The 20,591-nt window shown below is 45.6% G+C and overlaps 1 protein-coding gene and 1 long non-coding RNA gene across 2 annotated transcripts; one reads left to right on the plus strand and one right to left on the minus strand.

Moving 5' to 3' along the window:
* Positions 1-7,871: 7,871 nt before the first annotated feature.
* On the plus strand, positions 7,872-18,208 carry ALOX5AP (arachidonate 5-lipoxygenase activating protein). The gene is made up of 5 exons (XM_030562918.1): positions 7,872-7,994; positions 12,740-12,839; positions 13,873-13,943; positions 15,207-15,288; positions 17,291-18,208. Exons 1-5 carry the CDS (start codon positions 7,925-7,927, stop codon positions 17,451-17,453), a joined length of 486 nt encoding a protein of 161 aa, XP_030418778.1. The 5' UTR covers positions 7,872-7,924; the 3' UTR covers positions 17,454-18,208.
* Positions 17,462-19,413, minus strand: LOC115651725. The gene is made up of 3 exons (XR_004000419.1): positions 19,376-19,413; positions 18,786-18,934; positions 17,462-18,296 (listed from the first exon to the last, which is right to left on the minus strand). It is a non-coding gene; the product is annotated as an uncharacterized LOC115651725 (long non-coding RNA).
* Positions 19,414-20,591: the final 1,178 nt, after the last annotated feature.

Here is a 20,591-nt window from a genome sequence, read left to right on the forward strand (position 1 = left end):
TAAAACCTATACTAAGAACTACTCGACAATTAGGAAGACACATTCACAAAATAAGTCACTCACTAAAATAACATACTTCAAAAATAACTGTGGATTGACGGGGCACAAAGCACCATATGGTTTTCACTTTTCAATTGGCATAACTACAAATCGACATGATGGTTCTAATAAGTACAAGGAAAGGAGGCAGTATTTAAAGCTAAGTCCCTCCCAATACAGTAACCCCACCTCCCAGCCTTACCATCTCCGGCTCCTATGAATCAGAACCAGTTCACCTGTCCCCAAGAGTAAGATGATCTGATGGATGCTTCAGGTGATGAGGGATGTAACTTGAAACCTAAAAGTCAAATTTACTTCGACATCTTTTCAGTCCCTTTTTCTGATTTCCCCCATGATCAATCCATGTTATTTCAGTAACTTTTACCTCATTTCTTATTCCAAAGGTTGATTAGCCTGTGTCTGTTTCCTGGCTCTAGTGCACATGCACCTCAGACTGCTAAATTGCCAGCCGTGAGTGCTTAGATTAGAGAGTGTCTCTCTACTTCCCTCTCCCTGATCTGCCAGTGTTTGCAACTGAACCAGTTCCTGCTCTTCCCCCAACCCCCGAAATATAAAGTTGCTTCAGGAAAGGCAAGGGGAACACCTTCCCACCTCCATACTTCTCCCTGCTCTCCAACTCTCCACACACAGGGGGAAATACTTCCCCTTCTGCACCATCACTGAAATCTGGGCTGGCTCCAGGCACCAGCTAAGGAAGCAGGTGCTTGGGGCAGCCAATACAAAGAGGCAGCACTCCATCTGCTATTGGGGCGGGATGTCCGGGCCTTCGGCAGCGGGTCCCTCGATGAAGGACCCACCACCGAACAATGGAGTAGCACGATCGAGCTGCTGCCGAAGTGCTGCCAATCGGCTTTTGTTTTTTTTTTCTTTTTTGGCTGCTTGAGGCGGCAGAAATCCTGGAACCAGCCCTGACTGAAATAGAGAGTGGGAGAGAATCCATTTGGGACGGGACAAAACTAAAGAAATGTACAGTTTTAAAGCAGGTGGAGATAAGATGCCACATGTGTTTAAGCAAGGCATGTCAGGGGGAGTTGATAAACAGGATTGCCATAGACAAAGAAATGTGTTTGCTTCTCTGACCAGCCTGGTTGATGTCCACACCCCAGCAGGAGAGAGAAGTTTGGCCTGGGTTTTACTTTTCCAGTAATACATTGAAAAGGTTTACTGGCCTAAAGTCAAGGGCTGAACCTCAAGTGATAAGCAATTGAATCAACTGTTGGTCTACATTACTACTGTATTATAAAAGTGCATTGAGCAGAGGTGAAAGTAAGCCGGTCCAGTCCGGTTCGGTGTGTACCGGTAAGAAAGTGACTGCTGGTACGGAGCCAAGTTTACCGGCAGGGCCACTGAAGGGAGCGGGGGGCAAAAGGGGCAGCTGCCCCTGGGCCAGCAATTTAAAAGGGCCTGGAGCTCCCCAGAGTGGCCAGAGCCCCTGGCCCTTTAAATTGCCAACAGAGCCCCAGGAAGCACAGGCTGGGCAGCACTGAAGGGCTGGCTGGGGGAGTCTGGCCCCAGCCCCACTCCTTCTGCCTGAGGCCCTGCCCATTCCAGAGGCCCAGAACCACCCTTCCACCTTGCCCAGGACCCTGGACGCTCTGCGTACTGGTAAGTTCTTTAAGTTACTTTCACCCCAGTATTGAGTGAGCTGGTTTATGAATAATGCGGATTAATATCACTGTGAAATGAACACTACATAAGGAAATATGGATACTCATTGGTACTATACTTTACAATCTGTGACCAAACAAAGGGAGAAACAGGTTTTAGCTGCCTTCCCTCCTCTCTGAGTATCTACCTGTCTCCAAAGAAATTAAGCCAGGTGTGACTAAAAACAATAAAACCTGAAATCAGCACGGGGATGGGAAGGCCACAGGAAGAGAAGAACAGCATGAGGTCACCCTGCCTCTTGAAACAAGGTCATTGAACTTTGGAAGACACAAGCAAAGACAAAAGTCATGCCTGGCATCCATGCCTAGACAGACAAGGGGCCCGAGCTCTTCCAAGCTGAGAAACGGGGTGCTGGGAACTGAACATAGGTGAGAAACTTGCTTGGGTAAAGATCTTTCGTCTAGTCAGAAGAGGGAAACCAGCACTTTGTACTTTTGTGGTGGTTCCTGGCTGAGAAAAAGTCAGCCATGGCTGGAAAGAAAACAGACTGGTAAGAAATCTACCATGAGCCAAGGCTGTAGCATGTTAAGTCTTTGCCATTAAAAAGTGTATTTTTGTGTTTATATCCTTTCTAACTTTAGTCCTGTTACTTGGCATCACTTAACCTATATCCCATTAATACATTTGTTTTATTTTTACTAGAAATGAAGTCTGTGTTGTGTTTAAAAGGAAGGGTGTATTAATCCCAGTTAAGTTAATAAGCTGTGGTGTGCTTTTGTTTCTTTAAAGGAGCAAGCAAACCTTATTATTTCTCTGGGTGATGCAAAAGAGGGCTGGACACTTCAGGGCATACAGTTCTGGGAAAATTCAGGAGGGGGAGTGTGTTGGAGTAGTAACCAAGCCCGTGGCCCTGTTGTGCTATAGGCAGGCTGCAGGGGCCAGAGGTGCTGCTCCCAGGGCGTATGGCGCACAGACACTCAGGGTGTGACTGGCATGTTTGTCTGCTGGTGTCTGGACTGTGAACTACGGCAGCAGAGCATTTCAGGCTCCCAGAGTTACAGGACAGGTGGTGACAACCCCTCACTGCTCTGCATGGAGCCCCGGAACGTGACACTTCACCTCCCTGCTGGTGAGATCTTGGCCCTCAGTTGATGGATCCATCTTGCTTACGGGGTTTCAGCTGCCGGTGGCAGATGAGGGCTTAGCAGCATGCTGCACACAGAGCAGGAGCCATCTGGCACACTGCTCGTGGTCCAAAGCACAGTAGAGGGGAGCCCACCTGGCACACCGCCCAATGGACAAGGAGCAGCAGAGCGAGACATGGTCGATGTGCTGCATGTGCAGCACAACACAGAGCAGGACAAGTGTCAGCTATGCTGCAGCATGCTATCCACACAGCTGTGTTCAGGAGTCAGGACCTGAAGTTCAGGTTTTTAAAAGTTTCAAAAAAATCTTTCCACCATATCAAAAAATATACTCACAACACTGATACTCCCCCACCAAAACACACACACACATAACTAACAAATAAATCGAAGAAAGGGATCAAACTCCACACCCAACTCCTTTGTAATGCACTTTCCACAGGGCATTGTTTATTGGCCAGAAGAAATGGTCACAAACAAAAAACTCACTTGAAATGAGGGTAACAAACTCCAGAGGCTTTCCCTGCCATAAGTAGGAGAAGAGGACACACCCTCATCTATGACCCCTTCTAACTTAGCTTTCTCTTTCTTATATACCCTTCTCCACTGCACCAAGTGACAGGCAGCAATATAGTAACCCTTCACAGGCTGCAGTGCATTTACCATGGCATGTATATAATCCCCACCCACTGGGAGATGGCCCTGATAGTCCTCAATCAGCAAGCCTCCGTCATCCTGGGGAAAGCAGTCTGTACTCCTGTGGGTTCTGCCTGTTGTATGGTGCACTGAGAGAGCACAGGGCTGCAGAGCCATATACCACAATGGCAGCTGGGGTTGATCTCCATCATGTCCAGGCATTCCAGAGGCCCATGGTTGGTGATCAAGGTATATGGTGCTCCAGGAAGTGCCTCAAGGCTTTGACCACCTATGTTACTGTGTTGCCTATACCTACTCAGTGCGGCACCCTGTCCCCTCCTGAGCCACATAAAGAGGTCAATGAACCTACAGAACTCTTGACTGAGAGATGTCTTTTCACTCAGCCAATAGAGGCTTGTGGCTTTAGATCCAGAGATCCCAGATTCAGTGCCTGCTGGCGATGATCCATTCAGGGAGAGGGTGATACAGGATCTAGCACTCCTTCTATCTGTAGGAAAGAGTTCTCTGCTTAGGTGTAACACAGGATGCTCCCCATCAATGAGGTCCTGGGAGAGTGGCCCATCTAGGGTGACCAGATGTCCTGATATTTGGTGCTTTTGCTTATATAGGCACCTATTACACCCTACAGCCTGTCCTGATTTTTCACATTTGCTATCTGGTCACCCTAGGCCCATCTGTTGGCAGGATCCACTCCTTCTGCACAGCACCAGCTTACTGCAGATAATAGGTCTGATTTCCAAAGGTACCCACACAAGCCAGGGATCAGTGGACATTCTGGGGTGCTTTACTGTGCAGGGCAGTTAATGGGGCTGTTGTCATAGAAAATTGGGATGCAAACATCAATCATCCCCACGCTGCAGCTCTATAAAGAGGTGCAAAAACATTGTTCGCAGAAGTGGTGTGACTGCCTCAGGGCGGGTACTGTGCAACTCTTCCCTCTCTACTACAGCTCTGACTGCAAGAACCACAGCAGAGCTGATCATTTGCATATCTGACCATTCTGAGGGATTTTGTATGAGGGATGCTGTTGAAGTGCTCATTCATACTTTGCATTTGAGTGACTAGTCTGGATAAAAACACCTAGCTAGACTTTGGAAGCTATAATTGTACTGTCAGAGGAGAGCGAAAGTATCTGGGCATGTCTACACTACAAACCTAAGTCGACTTAAGTTAGATTGACTGACAGACACAGCAGTAATTACTACAGTGGTGCATGTCCACACTGAACTCCTCGGGTCAGTGGTGCGCATCCTCATCAGCAGCAGCCTTGGGAGCTGAGCTGCCCTGGGGCTTCTCATCCATCCCCCGCTTTCCCACCCAGAGCTTGGGGAAGCTTCCCAGGGCTCCTCGCCACTGAGGAGTGGGGTCCAGCCGCCCTGGATTCTCAGCCCCTCCCTGCCCACTCCCCTAGTCATGAATTAGACAACGCTGCCCAGCTCTTGGTGGGGAGCAGGCAGGGGACCACTCAGGCTTCTCACCCCAGGTGTCCAAATCCACCCTTGCTTCTCGCCTAGGCTTCAACCAGCTGGGAGCAGGGTCCAGCTACCCAGCTTTCCAGGGGAGCAAGGGCTTTCTTGTCCATTTCACAGCTCCTGCCATGAAATGGACCAGACAGCCCATGTAAGGGACTCGGTGTCTACATAGACATTATGTTGCCCTAACTAAACTGGCATAAGCTCATGCCTCTGCTGGAAGTGGAGTTATAATGCCGGTGTAGCAGGAAAATTACATCGGTGGGAGGAAAGCTGTCGTGTAGACACTGACATAGTTAGGTCAACATAAGCGGCCTTATGTTGACCTAACTGTGTAGTATAGACCAGCCTTGAGCTATGCTGCCACTGGGAGCTGGTTCACAGCTGTGCCATCACCAGAAAGGCATAGCTAGCCAATCCCAACAGGGCTTTGGCCATTCAGGACGTTCAGATCCTATGATTCCTATGGTGAGAAGGATCATATAAGAATATATATAAGATTTATCCCTGACATAAATCCATTAAAAGTCATGTCTGCATTAATGTTAAATCCCTACATGGGTGAACATTTTTAAGAAATCGTTTCCCATGAGAATAGGTCTGTTAATTTGAAGAGATCAGAATCATTACAGACAGTGTGTGTCAGATCACATCAGCCTTTCTAGGCTAACACTTTAGGAGAAGGCATCAAAGTAATCTGACAGAAGCTAAAAGAAGCTTTTCAGAGGCTGTTTACACGGTAATGGCTGCAGGCTCACGGTTGAACAATAACTGGGTGTTTCTGGGCACAGCCATCATGTTCATGGCATTGATCTACATCTTCTCTCTTTTTACCCACTCTTAAATAATTGCTTGTCACCCATAACCTGTTACTTCAGTTATGGGGTTCTCTTCATGCAAGACTGCCAGTACAAACCAAAAACACGACTATTGCTTTATATCAGGGTTAGGCAAACTACGGCCAGATCCAGCCTGTCAGTGCTTTGGATCTGGCCAGTGGGATATCCACCCCCATGGTGCCGCGGGCCCTGTGCCACTGCTGGAAGCAGCACCACATCTCTGCAGCCCCTGGGTGGGGAGTGTGTGTGCAGCGGGCTCCCTGCACTCCACTCGCCTCCAGGCACCACCCCCCACAGCTCCCATTGGCCGGGAATGGGGAACTGCAGCCAATGTGATTTTCAGGAGAGGTACCCGCAGAGGAGGGCAGCATGCAGAGCCCTCTGCCCGCCGCTCCCCCCCCCGCCCTGCAGGACCAGCAGGGATGTTCTGCTTCCGCGAGCAGCATGGGGTCAAGGCAGGCAGGGAGCCTGTCTTAGCCCTGCTGCACGCCGCTGCCACCCTGGAGCCATTCCAAGTGGCACCGGGGAGGAGCCCGCATCTCAAGCCCCTTCTGCACCCCAACCCCCTGCCACACTCTGCGCCCTCTCCTGCAACCCATCCCTAAGCCCCCTCGTACACCTTATGCACCCCACACACTTCCTGCTCCAGCCCTATGTTCATGGCCCTGCATATAATTTCCCCACCCTGATGTGGCCCTTGGGCCAAAAAGTTTGCCCACCCCTGCTTTATACAGTGACACAGAATATCCGACTGTATTGCATAATTGCTTAAGTGTCTATTGTTCAGATTGTTTCTTCTGACACTTTAGTTACCAAGAATCTCTCTCTTTTTGAGAACGGTAGTTCCTTCCTCACACCTGCGCTTACCGCACCTTCCTCCTTTCTGGTTGAGCATGTGGATGGAAAAAATCCACTTCGCTCTAGCTTTGTGACTCTGAGGTCTATATGTTATTCCCATTAAGGTCCCTGGAGTGATTAGATGCGTAACACCACTGCTGGATTTATATTCAAGGATGGTGAGGTTGTGTAGTGAAGAGAGACTCACTGGCATGGCACCTCCTACTGGTGATCCTGAGAATTAGCTCAACTTCAGCCCAGAGTACCCTCTGTAGGCCAGGGGCTCACCTGCCTCAGGCTCCATGTCCCACCCAGACCCCAATGCCCTTTACCTCAGGATTCTGCCCCTGCAGTATCCCTACTCTAGGTCTCCCCTGCTATCCCCACCTTGTCTTAGTGGCTACTGCCAGTCATCACCTAGCCCCCACTCACTGGAGAAGACTGCAGTCTGTAAACCACTCATCACTGGCAAAGGAGGATTGGCCAGCTGCTTCTGCCTAACCCCAGTATCTTTCTTTAGGCCTTGCATAAGGCCTGCAGCCTAGGGGTCTACCAGGCTGGAGCTCCTTATCTCCCTTGCCATATTCCCTAGCACTGCTCCAACTCAGGTACCCTTTTCCCCCAGGCAGCCAGGTCTTTCTCTCTCCACACCTAGAGAGACTGACTCAGCCCGTCTCACAGCCCTTTTGTGGCCTAATTGGAGCGTGGCCCCAGCTGTGGCTGCTTCCCCAATCAGCCTAGCCTTTTCTCTCAGGAGCGGGGTAACTGTCCCGCTACAGGTGGGCATAAGGGAAAATGAAGTAATGACTGGGTCTGACTGTTCAATAATACATTTTCTCCTAATATCTCTTGTAGTAGTGGGATGCCTGCAGACCCTAACATGGCAACCACAGCTGCTTTCTTGCAGCCTAGAGCTCTGTTTCCTTTTGACTGGATTTCCTAGAATTGTCACAGGTGACCTTCAGTATTGTGACTATGCTGCTTTTTGAAAGAGGAGATGTCTCTCTACAGTATTTATCCTCATGGATCATGGACAAATTGCCTTAGGTTGCTATGGGCAATATCTATAGATAAATTTAATTCACACATGGAGGAAAAGGCAGCCAAAGAGCTTGTGAGATATGGACTGCAACCATACTACACTGATATACTTCTAAATAAGAGGGGCTGTGGTGTCGAGCTGTGAAGCCATCAGAAAGATTTAATGATGCAAGATAAGATAGCCTGTCACTTCCTCTTCTTGTGCTTTCTGAGGCTGCACTGCTGAAAAGGCTACAGAGTCCACTCTGACAAGCCTGCTGCCAAAATGGACCATGAAGTGCTGGGGAGCATTGTCCTTCTAGCAATAGTCAGCCTTATCAGTGTTCTCCAAAATGGTAAGAAAAGATAATCATTTATTTTAGGGGGAAAGAGGAAGCTGAGAAAGAGGGTAGCACGTTCCTGGTATCTATTATGCACTGAATATTAAATGTAAATTGACCTATTTTAAATATGTTTTTCTCCTGTTGTATATGGCTCTGTGTGCATATATGTGTGTGTGCATATATGAGCAAGCTTGGTTTCAGAACGTTTTTGACCCCCTTCCCTTTTTAACATACAGTTTTTTTGTACTAGTGGCTGGCTATATTAGCAGTGACATGATACTGATCTTTGGTTTACTATAGTAAGTTTATTAAATGTATGTCAGTATTAGCAGCTACTGTCTGCATCCCTGTAAATATGTCCAAGAACAGAGAACTGGTTTGGGATGTGGAAGAGGTTGGGAAGTTGAGCGACTGACATGAAACATGGATCAGATCCTCAGTGGGTGTAAATGAGTCTGATCAAGGGTACTGAACTGAATTATACCAGAAAGAATTCTGGCCTGGTTACCAGTTCAAGTTAACTAGTTATCCTACTTTTCTGAAACTCATTCTTCAGTCTTTCAGTTTGCTAGTCTTAACCTCTTCTTGGCTGAGAATGTTATAAATGTCCTTTATCAGAGGAATTAGAATAAGATAAGCTCTGAAATATCAATCTCTTTAACTCAGTTTCTTTTAATGTTCCTTAGGCAAACTAAATGTTTTTCTTCTGCAAACTTCTTACTTGGCACTCATGTCTTATACATATTCGATCCCCTAAAACTTGACCCAGGAGACACACAGATGGGTGATTTTTTAAAAAAATGATCTCATTTATGTTGCCCCAAGTTCCAGGAGAATTGTGAGATGGCAACCTGAGACATGGATATCTGACCTCCTCATTATGGGCCTGATCCAAAGCCCTCTGACGTCAGTAGGAAGATGACCATGGTTCTCAATGGACTTTGGATCAGGCACCATGTGCAGTTTTAGGAACTGAATTCAGTAGGGGTAGATCATTCGTGGGCTACTTAGTTTGGCAGCGGAGGTGGGTGCGGCACAAGCAGAGCTGCAACATTCAGAGTGAAAATGCAGCTGAGCAGTCCAACAGAGAGCTCTTATCTCTCACAAAAGCAATGTGTTTGTGGTTTATACCCAAATTCTGCCTTCAGATGAAGCCACTATGTGTTTGCAGGAACAGGTTTTTGAGATGATGATCTTGGAGCAGGGACGGTGCCTTACTCTGTTTTGTACAGCACTGGCAAGTAAATAACCATCATTACTAGTGGTTGTGCATTCACATTTCATGGCAGAATTTGGCCCCTGGTAATCAAGGCACATCCATTAATAGATATGCCCAGGTATGTTTCCAATTATTTTACCAGAGGAGTTTGGGGAGAGATAGTCCAAAGACCTATATTTCCAGTACAATTCCTTTACTTAATCCATCCAGGAAACTTGTCTTTTCTTGTTCCACTCATGCACATTTTATATAGCATTGAAATCTGACTTTCAGATTATTGATCCAAATCCTTGGGTCTGGCAAGAACTATGCTTGGCACAGGATCCAAGGTAAGACAAGTTGGGGGCGGGGGGGGGAGAGGAGGAGGGGAAATGTCATTTGAAAACCATCTTTCCCTTCCCCTTTTTCTGGGGGCAGCAAGGTTTAATTTGGCTCCTGGTGCAAGTTAGAACTGCTTGAGGGGTGCTATGGTCACACCTTGGCACACCTCAGTACAGCCATGTGACAAGTGGTGTGGGGATGTGCAGTAGATCTCTACAGGTGAGTCTTCCCCTATATCTTCTTTGCTCCATGAAGTGGCATAAAGGACAAGTAGCAAGCACCAAGGTGTGTAACCCGTATGTGTGTATAAAAATAAATGCATAATCATAAAAGTAGTAAAGTGAGCTGAATTTGCATTTCAGACCCGGAACCAGCACTACCCCATATTTACCTACGAGGTCACCCAAAGGAAAATGGGATTCTTTGGAACATGTTCAGATGTTATTAGCACACACTCAGGGCATGCAAAACACTGCACTTGACCATTGTATGTAACTCCCAATGGTCCTGTCTCTGTGTTCTGTTGCGGCTCTCTGCCACCAATCAAGGGCAGTGTAAGGGCAGACATGTATACCTTCCTCCTCCCCCGAAGTCTTTTATCTATGGTGTTAGCTCCATAATGAAAGTGATGATAAATGGAGTAAAAAATACCTTATAGGAATATGAGATTAAAAAACAAGCAACATACATAGGAGAAGTTATGTTAATGTTCCAGTTCAGCAATGTGCCATTTGGATGACAAATCAGTTTCACACAGAAATATACCCAAAGTCCTGTTTCCCTGAACAGCAGTAGAGACCTTCATTACATAGGCTGTTCCAGAAATCCCAGGCCAGCTACTGCAGCCAGTGCTGTGCCCAAGCAGAGGCAGTCTCTCTGCCTCTGCTTCTTAACAAGGTCGTATGGCAACTGTGTCTATCTATCTTAGAGTTTTATACTGCCAGTCATCACCACAGCATCTGAACACCTTCCATGTAAAATTGATAGCAATAATGAAGTCCCAAGTGGACTTCAATGGAGTCTCTCTGGCATTTCTGTCTTTATGGGGTTAGAATTTTAATTGGGGTAGGCTAGGGTGGGACTTTTTGGGGAGGAGAGGATTTAATGGGTTGTTAAGGGTGTTTGTATTGTGAGTGTCACTTGAGGTGGAAAGGCTGTCTCAAAGAGAGAGGTTTCGCAGTATTTCCTAAAGATGATCAGACTCTGGATTCAGCTGAACTCCTCTGTAAGTGTTTCATAGACTAATCCCCACAACAGAGAGAGCTTTGTCCCCAGCTCTCCCATGCTTCATCCTGGGCTTTGAGATCTGCACTGTCCCAGAAGAGTGCATCAGTCACAGTAGTTCAAGAATGAAATTAATTCTTTGATGTCTGGGCTTAATTGCTTGGAAATTGGGACCACAGCCTTAAACTGTCATTGGAAGCTAACTCGGAACCACAAATGTGGGCACAGGCCTGATGTTCTTACAGTGGCCTGAGCCATGTAGGGGGGCAGCCACATTCGGCATCAGCTGGAGCCTATATATTGTCTTCATATTTAACTTCATGTACAATGAGTTACAGAAATCGAGCTTGGAGATGACAAATGTACAGATCATTGTTGCCAGGTTCCTGAGGAAGTGGCGAAGTTTCCCAGCAAGCTGGGAGGTGAAAGAAAGTATTCTTGGCAATGGATGCTACCTGGTTGTCCACACTTAGCAAGGAGTTGGACAGGACCCAGACGCTTCACACCACTTTCATGAATAGGAGCTGCATGCCTTCAATGGAGACAATGTCTGGGCCAAGTATTTCATCTTTCCAGCCAGCATCACTTCATTCTGACCTGGGAACCCCCCTTAGCACCACACCCTTCCCTTGGCCAAATGGACCTAGCTCCCTGCTTTGTATCCAGCTGTTGTGCACTACTCCAGGATTTCAGATGCACCTACAGTTGGGCACAAAGGAAAGTGCTTTAGCACACCCATTTATTTTCAGAAGTCTGTGATTCCATACAACACCCCTGATGGCAGGCCATCTGCACCTTTTGGGCATAACACTACGTCCATTTGTCATTGCTGAACTACTCTTATGACTCAGGTCAAAGTGTGGTAGTGGATAGCCCTCCCGGGATATACACGCATCAGTGTTTAAAAACCAGTTGGGTCTTTGATCCTCATGGAAAGCAGGCTAGATGTGACTCTAGTGTCTAGCAGTAAATTTAAATCTGTGTGCATTTATAAATCAGCAAAATTATAAGGGTGGGACAGGTGAGGACATGCAAAAGAAAAATCTGTTCCAGTTTTTGGAAGGGTTCATGGTAGAGGTCCTTTGAGATCCAACACAAGCCCAGAACAATTCAAGGGTGTGTGTTTGAGATCTCTGTGCCATAGATGTACAACATAGATCACCGATACCTAAGAGCCAAATCCTCAGGTTCCTTCTCAGCTTTTCTTCACCTCTTATTCAGAGAAACTCTCACTGATTTAAGTGGAAGTTTCCCAATTAAAGGCTAAGTAAAAGCAGAGTGTAGCTGCCACCCAGACCCTTGTTTCCACCCAAATGAATGGAAATAGGAATCTACCACACATTGGTACTGTAATATAGCTAAGCTTTGATCTTCACTCCATCAGTTATGGCTATTTCATCTGCAGGTGCCTGCCCTAGCAAAAGCAGCCCAAATCAGCTGTGTTGTTAATCCAGCCTTGAGATGGTGCTGTGACCAGTAATCCCATATGGAAGCCAATGAGATAAAGGGCAAAACACCCTCCTTATCACTGGGGAAAGGATGAATTCTCAGAGCTCAGTAAAATCTGACATCTCTTCCAATGAGGGGTGAGAGTTGGGCTTAACACAACATGTCAGGAATGTGAAAGGTAACTCAGGGAAGGGTTTGATGCATGTTCTTCCAGTTTGGATATGGAGCTGTGTGATGTGGAGACAAAATAGCAAATAAACTTTTTCCTTTGTGAGCACTGGGCTCAGAAGTGAGGCCCCCAGGACCACCAGAAAAACATGTAGGCACTTCAGAAGGGACTACATGTCACATTTGTGAACTAAAGTGCTTGGTTAAACCTAGATGAGAATGTGTTGGCCCAAATTCTGCTCCTGTTTACACCAGCACACAGTTCTGGTGCCAAGAGGGATACAGAGCTGTTGAGTGAAGAACGCAGCCCATTATACTGAGCATGCACAACATGTCCAGTTTAACCGTCAGAACAAACCCTGCCTTTCTTTAACAGCCTTTTTTGCAACCAAAGTGGAGCATGAAAGCAAGAACTATAACAGCAAGACTTTCCAGCGGGCTGGATCTTCGGCCTTTGAGCGTGTCTTCACTGCCAAGTGAGTATGCAAACCATATGGTGGGGTAGGGAAGAGAGCAAGACCTTTGCTGTTGAGGTTAATCTTTGCCTTCGCTTGTGGCCTGAGCCAAAGTCCACTGAAGACAATGGAAAGGCCTCACTGATGTCGGATCAGGCCCTTGTACTTTATTATCATTATTATTTATTTTATAATTGTGCCTCGGGGCGCCAAGCAAGATCAGGAATCTATTGTAGTAAGCATTGCACAAGCACATAGTAAGAAAGAGTCCCTGCCACAAAGAGTCTACAGTCTAAACAAGCAGGATAGAGGTATAGAGAGGTGAACTGACCAACAGGAGGTCAGTGGCAGGGTTGGGAATCGAATTCTGGTCTCTCAAGTCCCTGACCTGTGCTCTAGCCATTAGGCCAGGCTGCTTTGTTCTTGCGGTCACTTGTGATTACCTTTGAAAAGGGGAATTTCACTACTACCCAAGAAAGAAAAGAAAATTACATCATTATTTATTTGTTAAGCACTGGCAATGTGCTCTGTACTTTACAATACATAAATATACTCCCCTGCATGGGTGTGTATCCTAGGCCCCATAAAGGAATATTTCCCTCTACAGTGACATTCTCTTATGAACAAAGTGGCTTAAATAATTCCTTTTTAATAAGCTATAGAAAAAAACCACAGTCAGATTTTACAAGTGCCTCGGATTTGCTGTGATTCCCATCCTCTCTTTTGCCTTATTATTGAGTTTTGATTAATTTTGATTTGATTAATATGGACCAGGGCTACAAGAGTTGCCCAAACTCATACAGTGCGTCATGCATTTAATATATGAGGCATAATTAACCGCAGCAGTTCAGGAGATGGATTTCACACACACCATCCATTTTGCACTGCTATTTCTGACGTGGTAGATGGATGACCCCCCTTGTTGTCCCAAGGTAACAGGGAGGTAACTCTCCAGATGCTCCATATGTAAGCTGGTAACTGTGTTTCCAAGGCAGAAGGATATTTTTCCTCTTCTCAGTATGTTTTTAACTCATCCTTTTTAATTCCTTCCTAGCCAAAACTGCAGAGATGCATACCCGACGTTTCTTGTTGTGCTTTGGTGTGCTGGGCTGCTTTGTAGCCAAGGTAACACATACTTCAACTCTCTCTCTACATATACACATATATAACTTGTGTGTCTTCTGAGGTTCAGTTTAATATTGTCTCTTAAAAAGGCTCATGACCTGACCCCTCCTCCCCACGCTTCAGCAAGGGACAGACTGAGGTTACTCTGCCAGATTGCAGAGAGAAAAGGCCTGCAGCCTCGAGTTGCTAATGTATTAGCTGTTCACTCTCCTGTGAGTTACATTACAGACAGGGATGGCTCATGGTTAAACATAACCCAGATTGGTCAGGAACCTGGGGCACCAGTTCCCAGCTGTGGTGTGGACAAGACAGTGAGGTTTCCTAATGGAAGCGTGGTTATTTTGGGAGACCCCTTTCAGAGCACAGGGCCCAGAGTAGCCAATCCATTCAACCTCCTATAATCCACCAGTGGTGGCAGATTGGAAGGACACTGCCAGAGAAGATTAGTGCTGTCAGACTGCTGCAGGGAAATAGTGTCCAGAGTGTAGGGGTGTTTGCGAAAGCTTCATTGCTCATTGCTGCCTTCTAGACTAGCCTTCATTTCTGAGCTCCCAGTTCAGCAAGGTGCTTACTCATGTGCCTAGTTTTAAGCATGTGAGTAACAGTCCCATTAAATTCCGTGGGAGTATTCATACGCTTAAAGTCAGGCACACACTTGAGTGCCTTGCTGTACCCCAGGGTAAGTCATTGTTTCTGGGTTACAGAAGTTTCTTGGCTGGGCTCAGGTAGGGGCTTGGTCTGATGGTCTGGGAAAAGCCAGTGTTAAAACACAAAGAAAACCCTTTTTGTGCTGAAAACTGAATTTCAGACCACAGTATGCTGTCTGGCCTGCTGCTGGGGTAGTGCAGTGACCTGCTGCCCCGTACTCAGGGCTTCTGGGGAAACCAGAACATACGCCAAATTGTGCTCTTGGGCACATGCAGTGCAGCGCTCATTGAAGAGCAGAGCATGGTCCTGGGTGTGGGCTCAGCACTGGTCCTCATGCACTGCTGGAGCACTCCTATTGACTTTCAGGTATAACTGAAGGCAGAATTTGGCCCACAAGGCTTTCTGCAAAGGTGACAGGAAATATCGTGCAATTCTCCGCATAATTTATTTTCTTCAATTTCTGGGTCCCACCGCTCGTCCTGCTTCTCAGAATACAGACTTTCCCCAGTTTTCCTATCCAGCATGAACAGCAATACGGATCTCTATGGATAATGAGGCCTACATTGGAGACTTGAATGGTAGCTTGTAATATGTGTTGCTTTATCTTCTTTTCAGCTGCTGCTGCCTTTGCTGGATTGATATATCTGTTTGTGAGGCAAAAGTACTTTGTTGGCTATCTGGGGGAGAGGACACAAAGGTAAGAATTCCCTGGAGTGCTTTACAAGTGTTTTGGGTGATAAATGTTTTCATGGGTAGGGCATCTTGACACCCTTCTTGTTCAACATGTATATGGGTACGTTTTCACTGCAGAGTTAACTTGAGTTATCTACACTTGAGTTACTCCTCTCAAGTTAGTTTAGCTCAAGTGATAGCAGCCACACTGTAAAATAACACTGGAATTGCCGTGTCCACACTGGAATTACATTCACTCATTTATGACACTAAGACTTCTGGGGGCCCATCCCATGATTCTTAGTGCTGTAGTAAGATAAGACACTTTACGAATTCTTTCACAATGTATTGTGGGAGAACTTGTCTGTCCTTTCTGGGCGCACAGGGGTAATTGTGGGAAGGCATTGGAGGACTAGCAGCACTCAAGCGGCCTGTATCCACACTGCAGAGTGGTTGTGTTAGCAGCAGATGAGTTGTGCTAACTCCAGCTTTACACTCTACCCCCTGGCAGGCCGGCCAACTCAAGATAAAAACACTGCTGCACTCAAATTAAGGGTTTGTGTACGTGGATGAGAGTAGTTAGAGGCAACACTCGAGCTATCACTTGAGTTAGCGTTGCAATGAAGACAAGCCCTATTTCTGTCTACCCCAGCTGGTGTGTTTGAATGTCTTACCCAGTGCCTGGTTGAGACTGGGCTTAGATGAGGGCAAAATGGCTGAGGCTCAACCCAGACAAGACCAGGGATAAGCCTATTTTGAATGATTTAAGATGGAGCCGAATATGTTTGCCTGCTTCTTAAGCAATGTTTTATGCTAGGAGCACCCTAGAGCTCTGTAATCAGGCCTGGAGATTACGATGGTGTTTTGATCTATGAAACCCTACATGGCTTGGAACCTGCCTAACTGAGAATCCACCTCTCTCTCCCTTGCACCTGGTAGAGATACTAGAGCTAATGGGCCCCTGGTTTAAAAGGGCTGTTTCAAAACATTTTCCATGTGGGGTTCTTGCCTCTGGAACACATACCCCTGTCCTTGTGCTAAAATAGCCTGGATTTGCTAACCTTCAGGCCATGTCCGTCTATTCTGGAGCCAATCTGGACCAGTAGGTTATTGCATTTTTGATCAATTATGTATAAGTGCCCAGAGTTTACAACTAAAGGGATACATAAAACAAAGTACAGGGTCCACTTTCCCATCACTATCTCCCATTAATTTTACACACCTGCACTGACAGACTGATTCCACTGGTAGTTAAAAAAAGAAGAGGTTTGTTTACTGGATTATCTCACATACTTAAAGTAAAAAAAAAAAAAAAAAAAACAGATGCTCAAGTACATATTGGAGTAGAAGAATTACACAGAGCAGCACTTGGGCTGGGGAGAGCCCCAAGATGCTGGAGTGGAGTAAGGGAGCTGCTTTTTCTATCATCTTACTATTCTTTTCTTTGTTAATAAAACAAAACTCTGGGAACAGGGGAGTTTGGACTTGACACACGTTGTGGACTGTGTCTGCAGAGCAGGTGGGGGAAAGGTTCCTGCTCACAGTGATAATTCAGTGTATGTCTGTGTGATTATCTCTCTCCATTTGCAAAGTGAAAGAATAGGGGTCCATTCACCTGTTGATGTCTACACAGCTCCTATTAAGGTTAATGTGAGTAACATCCAGGTGTATAAAATTGACCCCTATAAATTTTACATACCATTAAAACAAGGTGATTAAATTAGGTTTTAAATATGATCAGACATGATCATATTTAATAGCTAAGACACGTGTCTCTTAAATGGAGCACTCATTAGTATGAAGAAGTATCAATTCAGCACTGGGGGGCCCAACTTGATTTACACCTGTGCATCTCTGCTGAAATTAAAGGGGGTCAAAGGGTGCAAGTCAATGAGGAATTTGGCCCATGGGTCTGAGCTTCTGAGGTCTATTTAAAGTGCTTTGAATGATAGTTATAGAGGTTGAGCACTTTTCAAGCAAGGTGATAAATCTTGGTATATTACTTTTCTCTCTCTCTTTCTCCCCAGCACTCCTGGTTACATATTTGGAAAACGCATCATATCATTCCTGTTCCTTATGTCTGTTGCTGGGATCCTCAACTATTATCTGGTCCTCATTTTTGGAAGTGATTTTGAAGTGTATATAAAAACTGTAACCAACACCATCTCCCCACTGCTACTCATTCCTTAATTCTTTGCAGCATTAGTGGTTCGCTGTGCTTTACAGATCAATATCCAGAAGCAGCTATAATTCAACTGTTTAAGAAATGAACCTACAAACCCTTTTAGACTGCTGTAAATCTAAGGCTCTGTGGGCTTTGTGGTTTGATTTAACCTTTTTCCTACAGTAAAATGATTTATTGTGATCAGTCAGTGTGCCCTAGGAAGGGTAATACTTTCAATTAATTCTTCAGATTAAAAAGGTTTAAAAAAATGAAACAACCAAAAAACCATTTCAGGTTAAACAAAACATTCCATTCTGATTTTAAACACCTTTTAAATGTTTTAAAAATAAAATTGAAGGCAATCTCAAAAGGAAAAGTCATTTTGAATAGAAAAATCAACCTGTTTCATTTCAAAACCGTTGAAACAAAACTCATCAACTTTTTGGAATTTTTGAGGTTTTTTTACACAAAAAATTTGGGGAAATTGACATGAATTTGCAAAATGTTTTGGTGTCACTGAATCTTCATTTTTCAGCCAAAAAATGTTTTGGCTGAATTTCATTCATCTTCAGTTGCCATGAAAACCCAGAGCTCAATCCTTCAATCCCTACATATATACAACGTTCATTGCTGTCAGTGGGAATCAGACCCCTAGTACTGCATGACTGCAGTTTGGATCTGAATCTCATTTACATGAAAGCAGCTGTAGGGTAAATTGCCAGAGGAGTATACAGGGATGTTAGTGTAAATGAGACTCCATTATCTTTCAGATTGTTTTGTTTTTGTTTTTAATAAAGCAATCTAAAAAGACGAAAGTGGTTTGTCATGTCGTCTTCATTTAATGCTTGATCCATCGATGGCAAAACTTCCTGTGAAACGAAAGGCAGGAGGAGGGCTGAGCCCATATTGCAAGCTAATAGCTATGAACACAATCTAAAGAATGCATATTTAACAAGTCCTGCCCTATTAATGGGTTTAATTCCCTGCTTATAACACTGATAACATGCCCTTACAAGTCAATATCAAGGGATGGTTTGATTAGATGCCAATGTAGGCAAACAGACAAACCTCTCACTTTTTAAAGATTGCTACCATATTTATGCTTATACCGACAGGCGTGCAGGATGAGTAGAGCTCTATTTATAACTCCACTGGGAGGGGTGGAGATTATTGGCTGTGGGAGAGGGAGAGGGAGTTGAGCTGTTTTACAAATGGTATCCTCAGAAAGCAGCTGATTTACTGTTTTTTTTTTCTCTCTCTCTCTCTCTCACACACACACACGTTGACAAAACAGAAGCATGTATAATATTGATCATGCATAACCTTAACACTTTGACTTACAGCTCTAGAAAATTTACCTCCTGGTATAGTGCAAATGTTTTTTTCCCTTCCTTTGCTTCAAATCTTCATGGCATGTTTCAGATAATTGCTTCGCAATCAGCTTTTCTGCTGCTCCATACCACATTACTTCAGCTTCAGTCACATCACAGGGTACTCCAGGGGCATTCTGCACCAAAAAATTAAAATTCTGCCCTCCCAAAATAACAATTCTGTGCATAATATTTTAAAATTCTGCAAAAACCTGCAAATTTTATTTGTCAAAATAACACTACATAATAACATCAGTTTCAATTATTTTGGTAATTTATTTCAAAATACCTGTCAGCAGGTATGTCTGTACTAATAAAGACACACACAAAAATTCCCCCGGGAGTAGAGAGTTAAAGAAACCCCTATGACAACACAGTTCCTCTTTCTCTGCCCTCCTCTTCCCTCCAGAGCCCAGCTGGGGGGCCAGACACTCACAATCCCTTCCCCCAGAGCCCACCTACAGCCCCCCAGGCAATACACCCAAACCGTATCCTCTCCAGAGCCCAACAGCTCCTGCCCCACCCCCAACCCAGGTACTCACATCCCCTCCCTTCCCAGAGCCCAGCTGCAGGCCTACCCCTTTCCCAGACACTCATCCTCCTCTCCCTGCCCCCAGAGCCCAGGGATCCAGAGGGAGAAACAGTCTGATGCTTGGTCCCAGGCTTGCACAGAATTTCCTGCATGCCACCCTCTCCTTCCCTCAGGGCATGCTAGGAACTGCAGCACCAGGAACCCTCTAGCTCCTTCCCCCTTCCGCAGCAGTGTCTTCTATGTGCAAGCTGGGGTCTGCCAAGTCCAGCAGCTCCTAGTGGTTGCTAGCATTGCAGCCCATTTCTGTGGGGAAAGGAAATTCTGCACACACGTTAATTTCTGCACAATTCTGCATTGTGCCATGGTGCAGAATTCCCCCAGGAGTACATAGTGTTAGGTAGTTATGGTTAAAGACTACTGGGATTTAACCACAAAGGCAAGGATAAGATAGAGCATGCCTGTTTAAAAATATTTATTTAACTATTTCTAGAGATGGGCTTAGAAACCTTGGGCTTCCCATATAACAACTCCACCGCTGCTGGCTGGCAGTACTGATATAGAACATGAAAGTGCTCTCACTGAAATCAGTAGCAGAACAGATTGTCTTCACTGGGAGTGAAGTGAGGTCCATCAGGCCTGGTCTACACTACAAACTTAGGTTGACATAAACTGCATTAAGTCAATCTAATAATGTATGTGTCTATACTACCAAGTCCCTTCCACTGACCTAAGTGGCCTGTAAAGTCGACTTCTGTACTCCACCTCCGCGAGAGGCATAGCTCTTGATTCAACATCCACGGGTCAATGTAGGAATAGTGTAGATACTGCGTTGTGTAATTTGAATGAATTGGCCTCCAGGGGGTGTCCCACAGTGCTTCACTGTGACCGCTCTGGAGAGCACTTTCAACTTCACTGCACATCAGCCAGGTACACAGGAAACAGCTGCTCCCCTGTTAAAGACCTGGGAACTTTTGAATTTTCATTTCCTGTTTGATCAGCGTGGAGAGCTCACCACCACAGCTGATCGTGGAGACTCGAGCCCGCAAACACAATCCAGCATGGAGCACACAGGAGGTGGTGGGTCTTATTGTTGTGTGAGGAGAAGAGTCTGTGCAGGGAGAGCTCCAATCCAGCAGAAGAAATGCTGACATCTATGCCAAGATCGCATGGGGGAGACGGGCTACACGAGGGACACACAGCAGTGCCACATGAAAATAAAGAAGCTTCATCAAGCATACCAGAATACAAGGGAGGTGAACGGC

This window comes from Gopherus evgoodei, chromosome 1 (genome assembly GCF_007399415.2).
Source record: "Gopherus evgoodei ecotype Sinaloan lineage chromosome 1, rGopEvg1_v1.p, whole genome shotgun sequence".
In the NCBI taxonomy this organism is placed as follows: domain Eukaryota; kingdom Metazoa; phylum Chordata; order Testudines; family Testudinidae; genus Gopherus; species Gopherus evgoodei.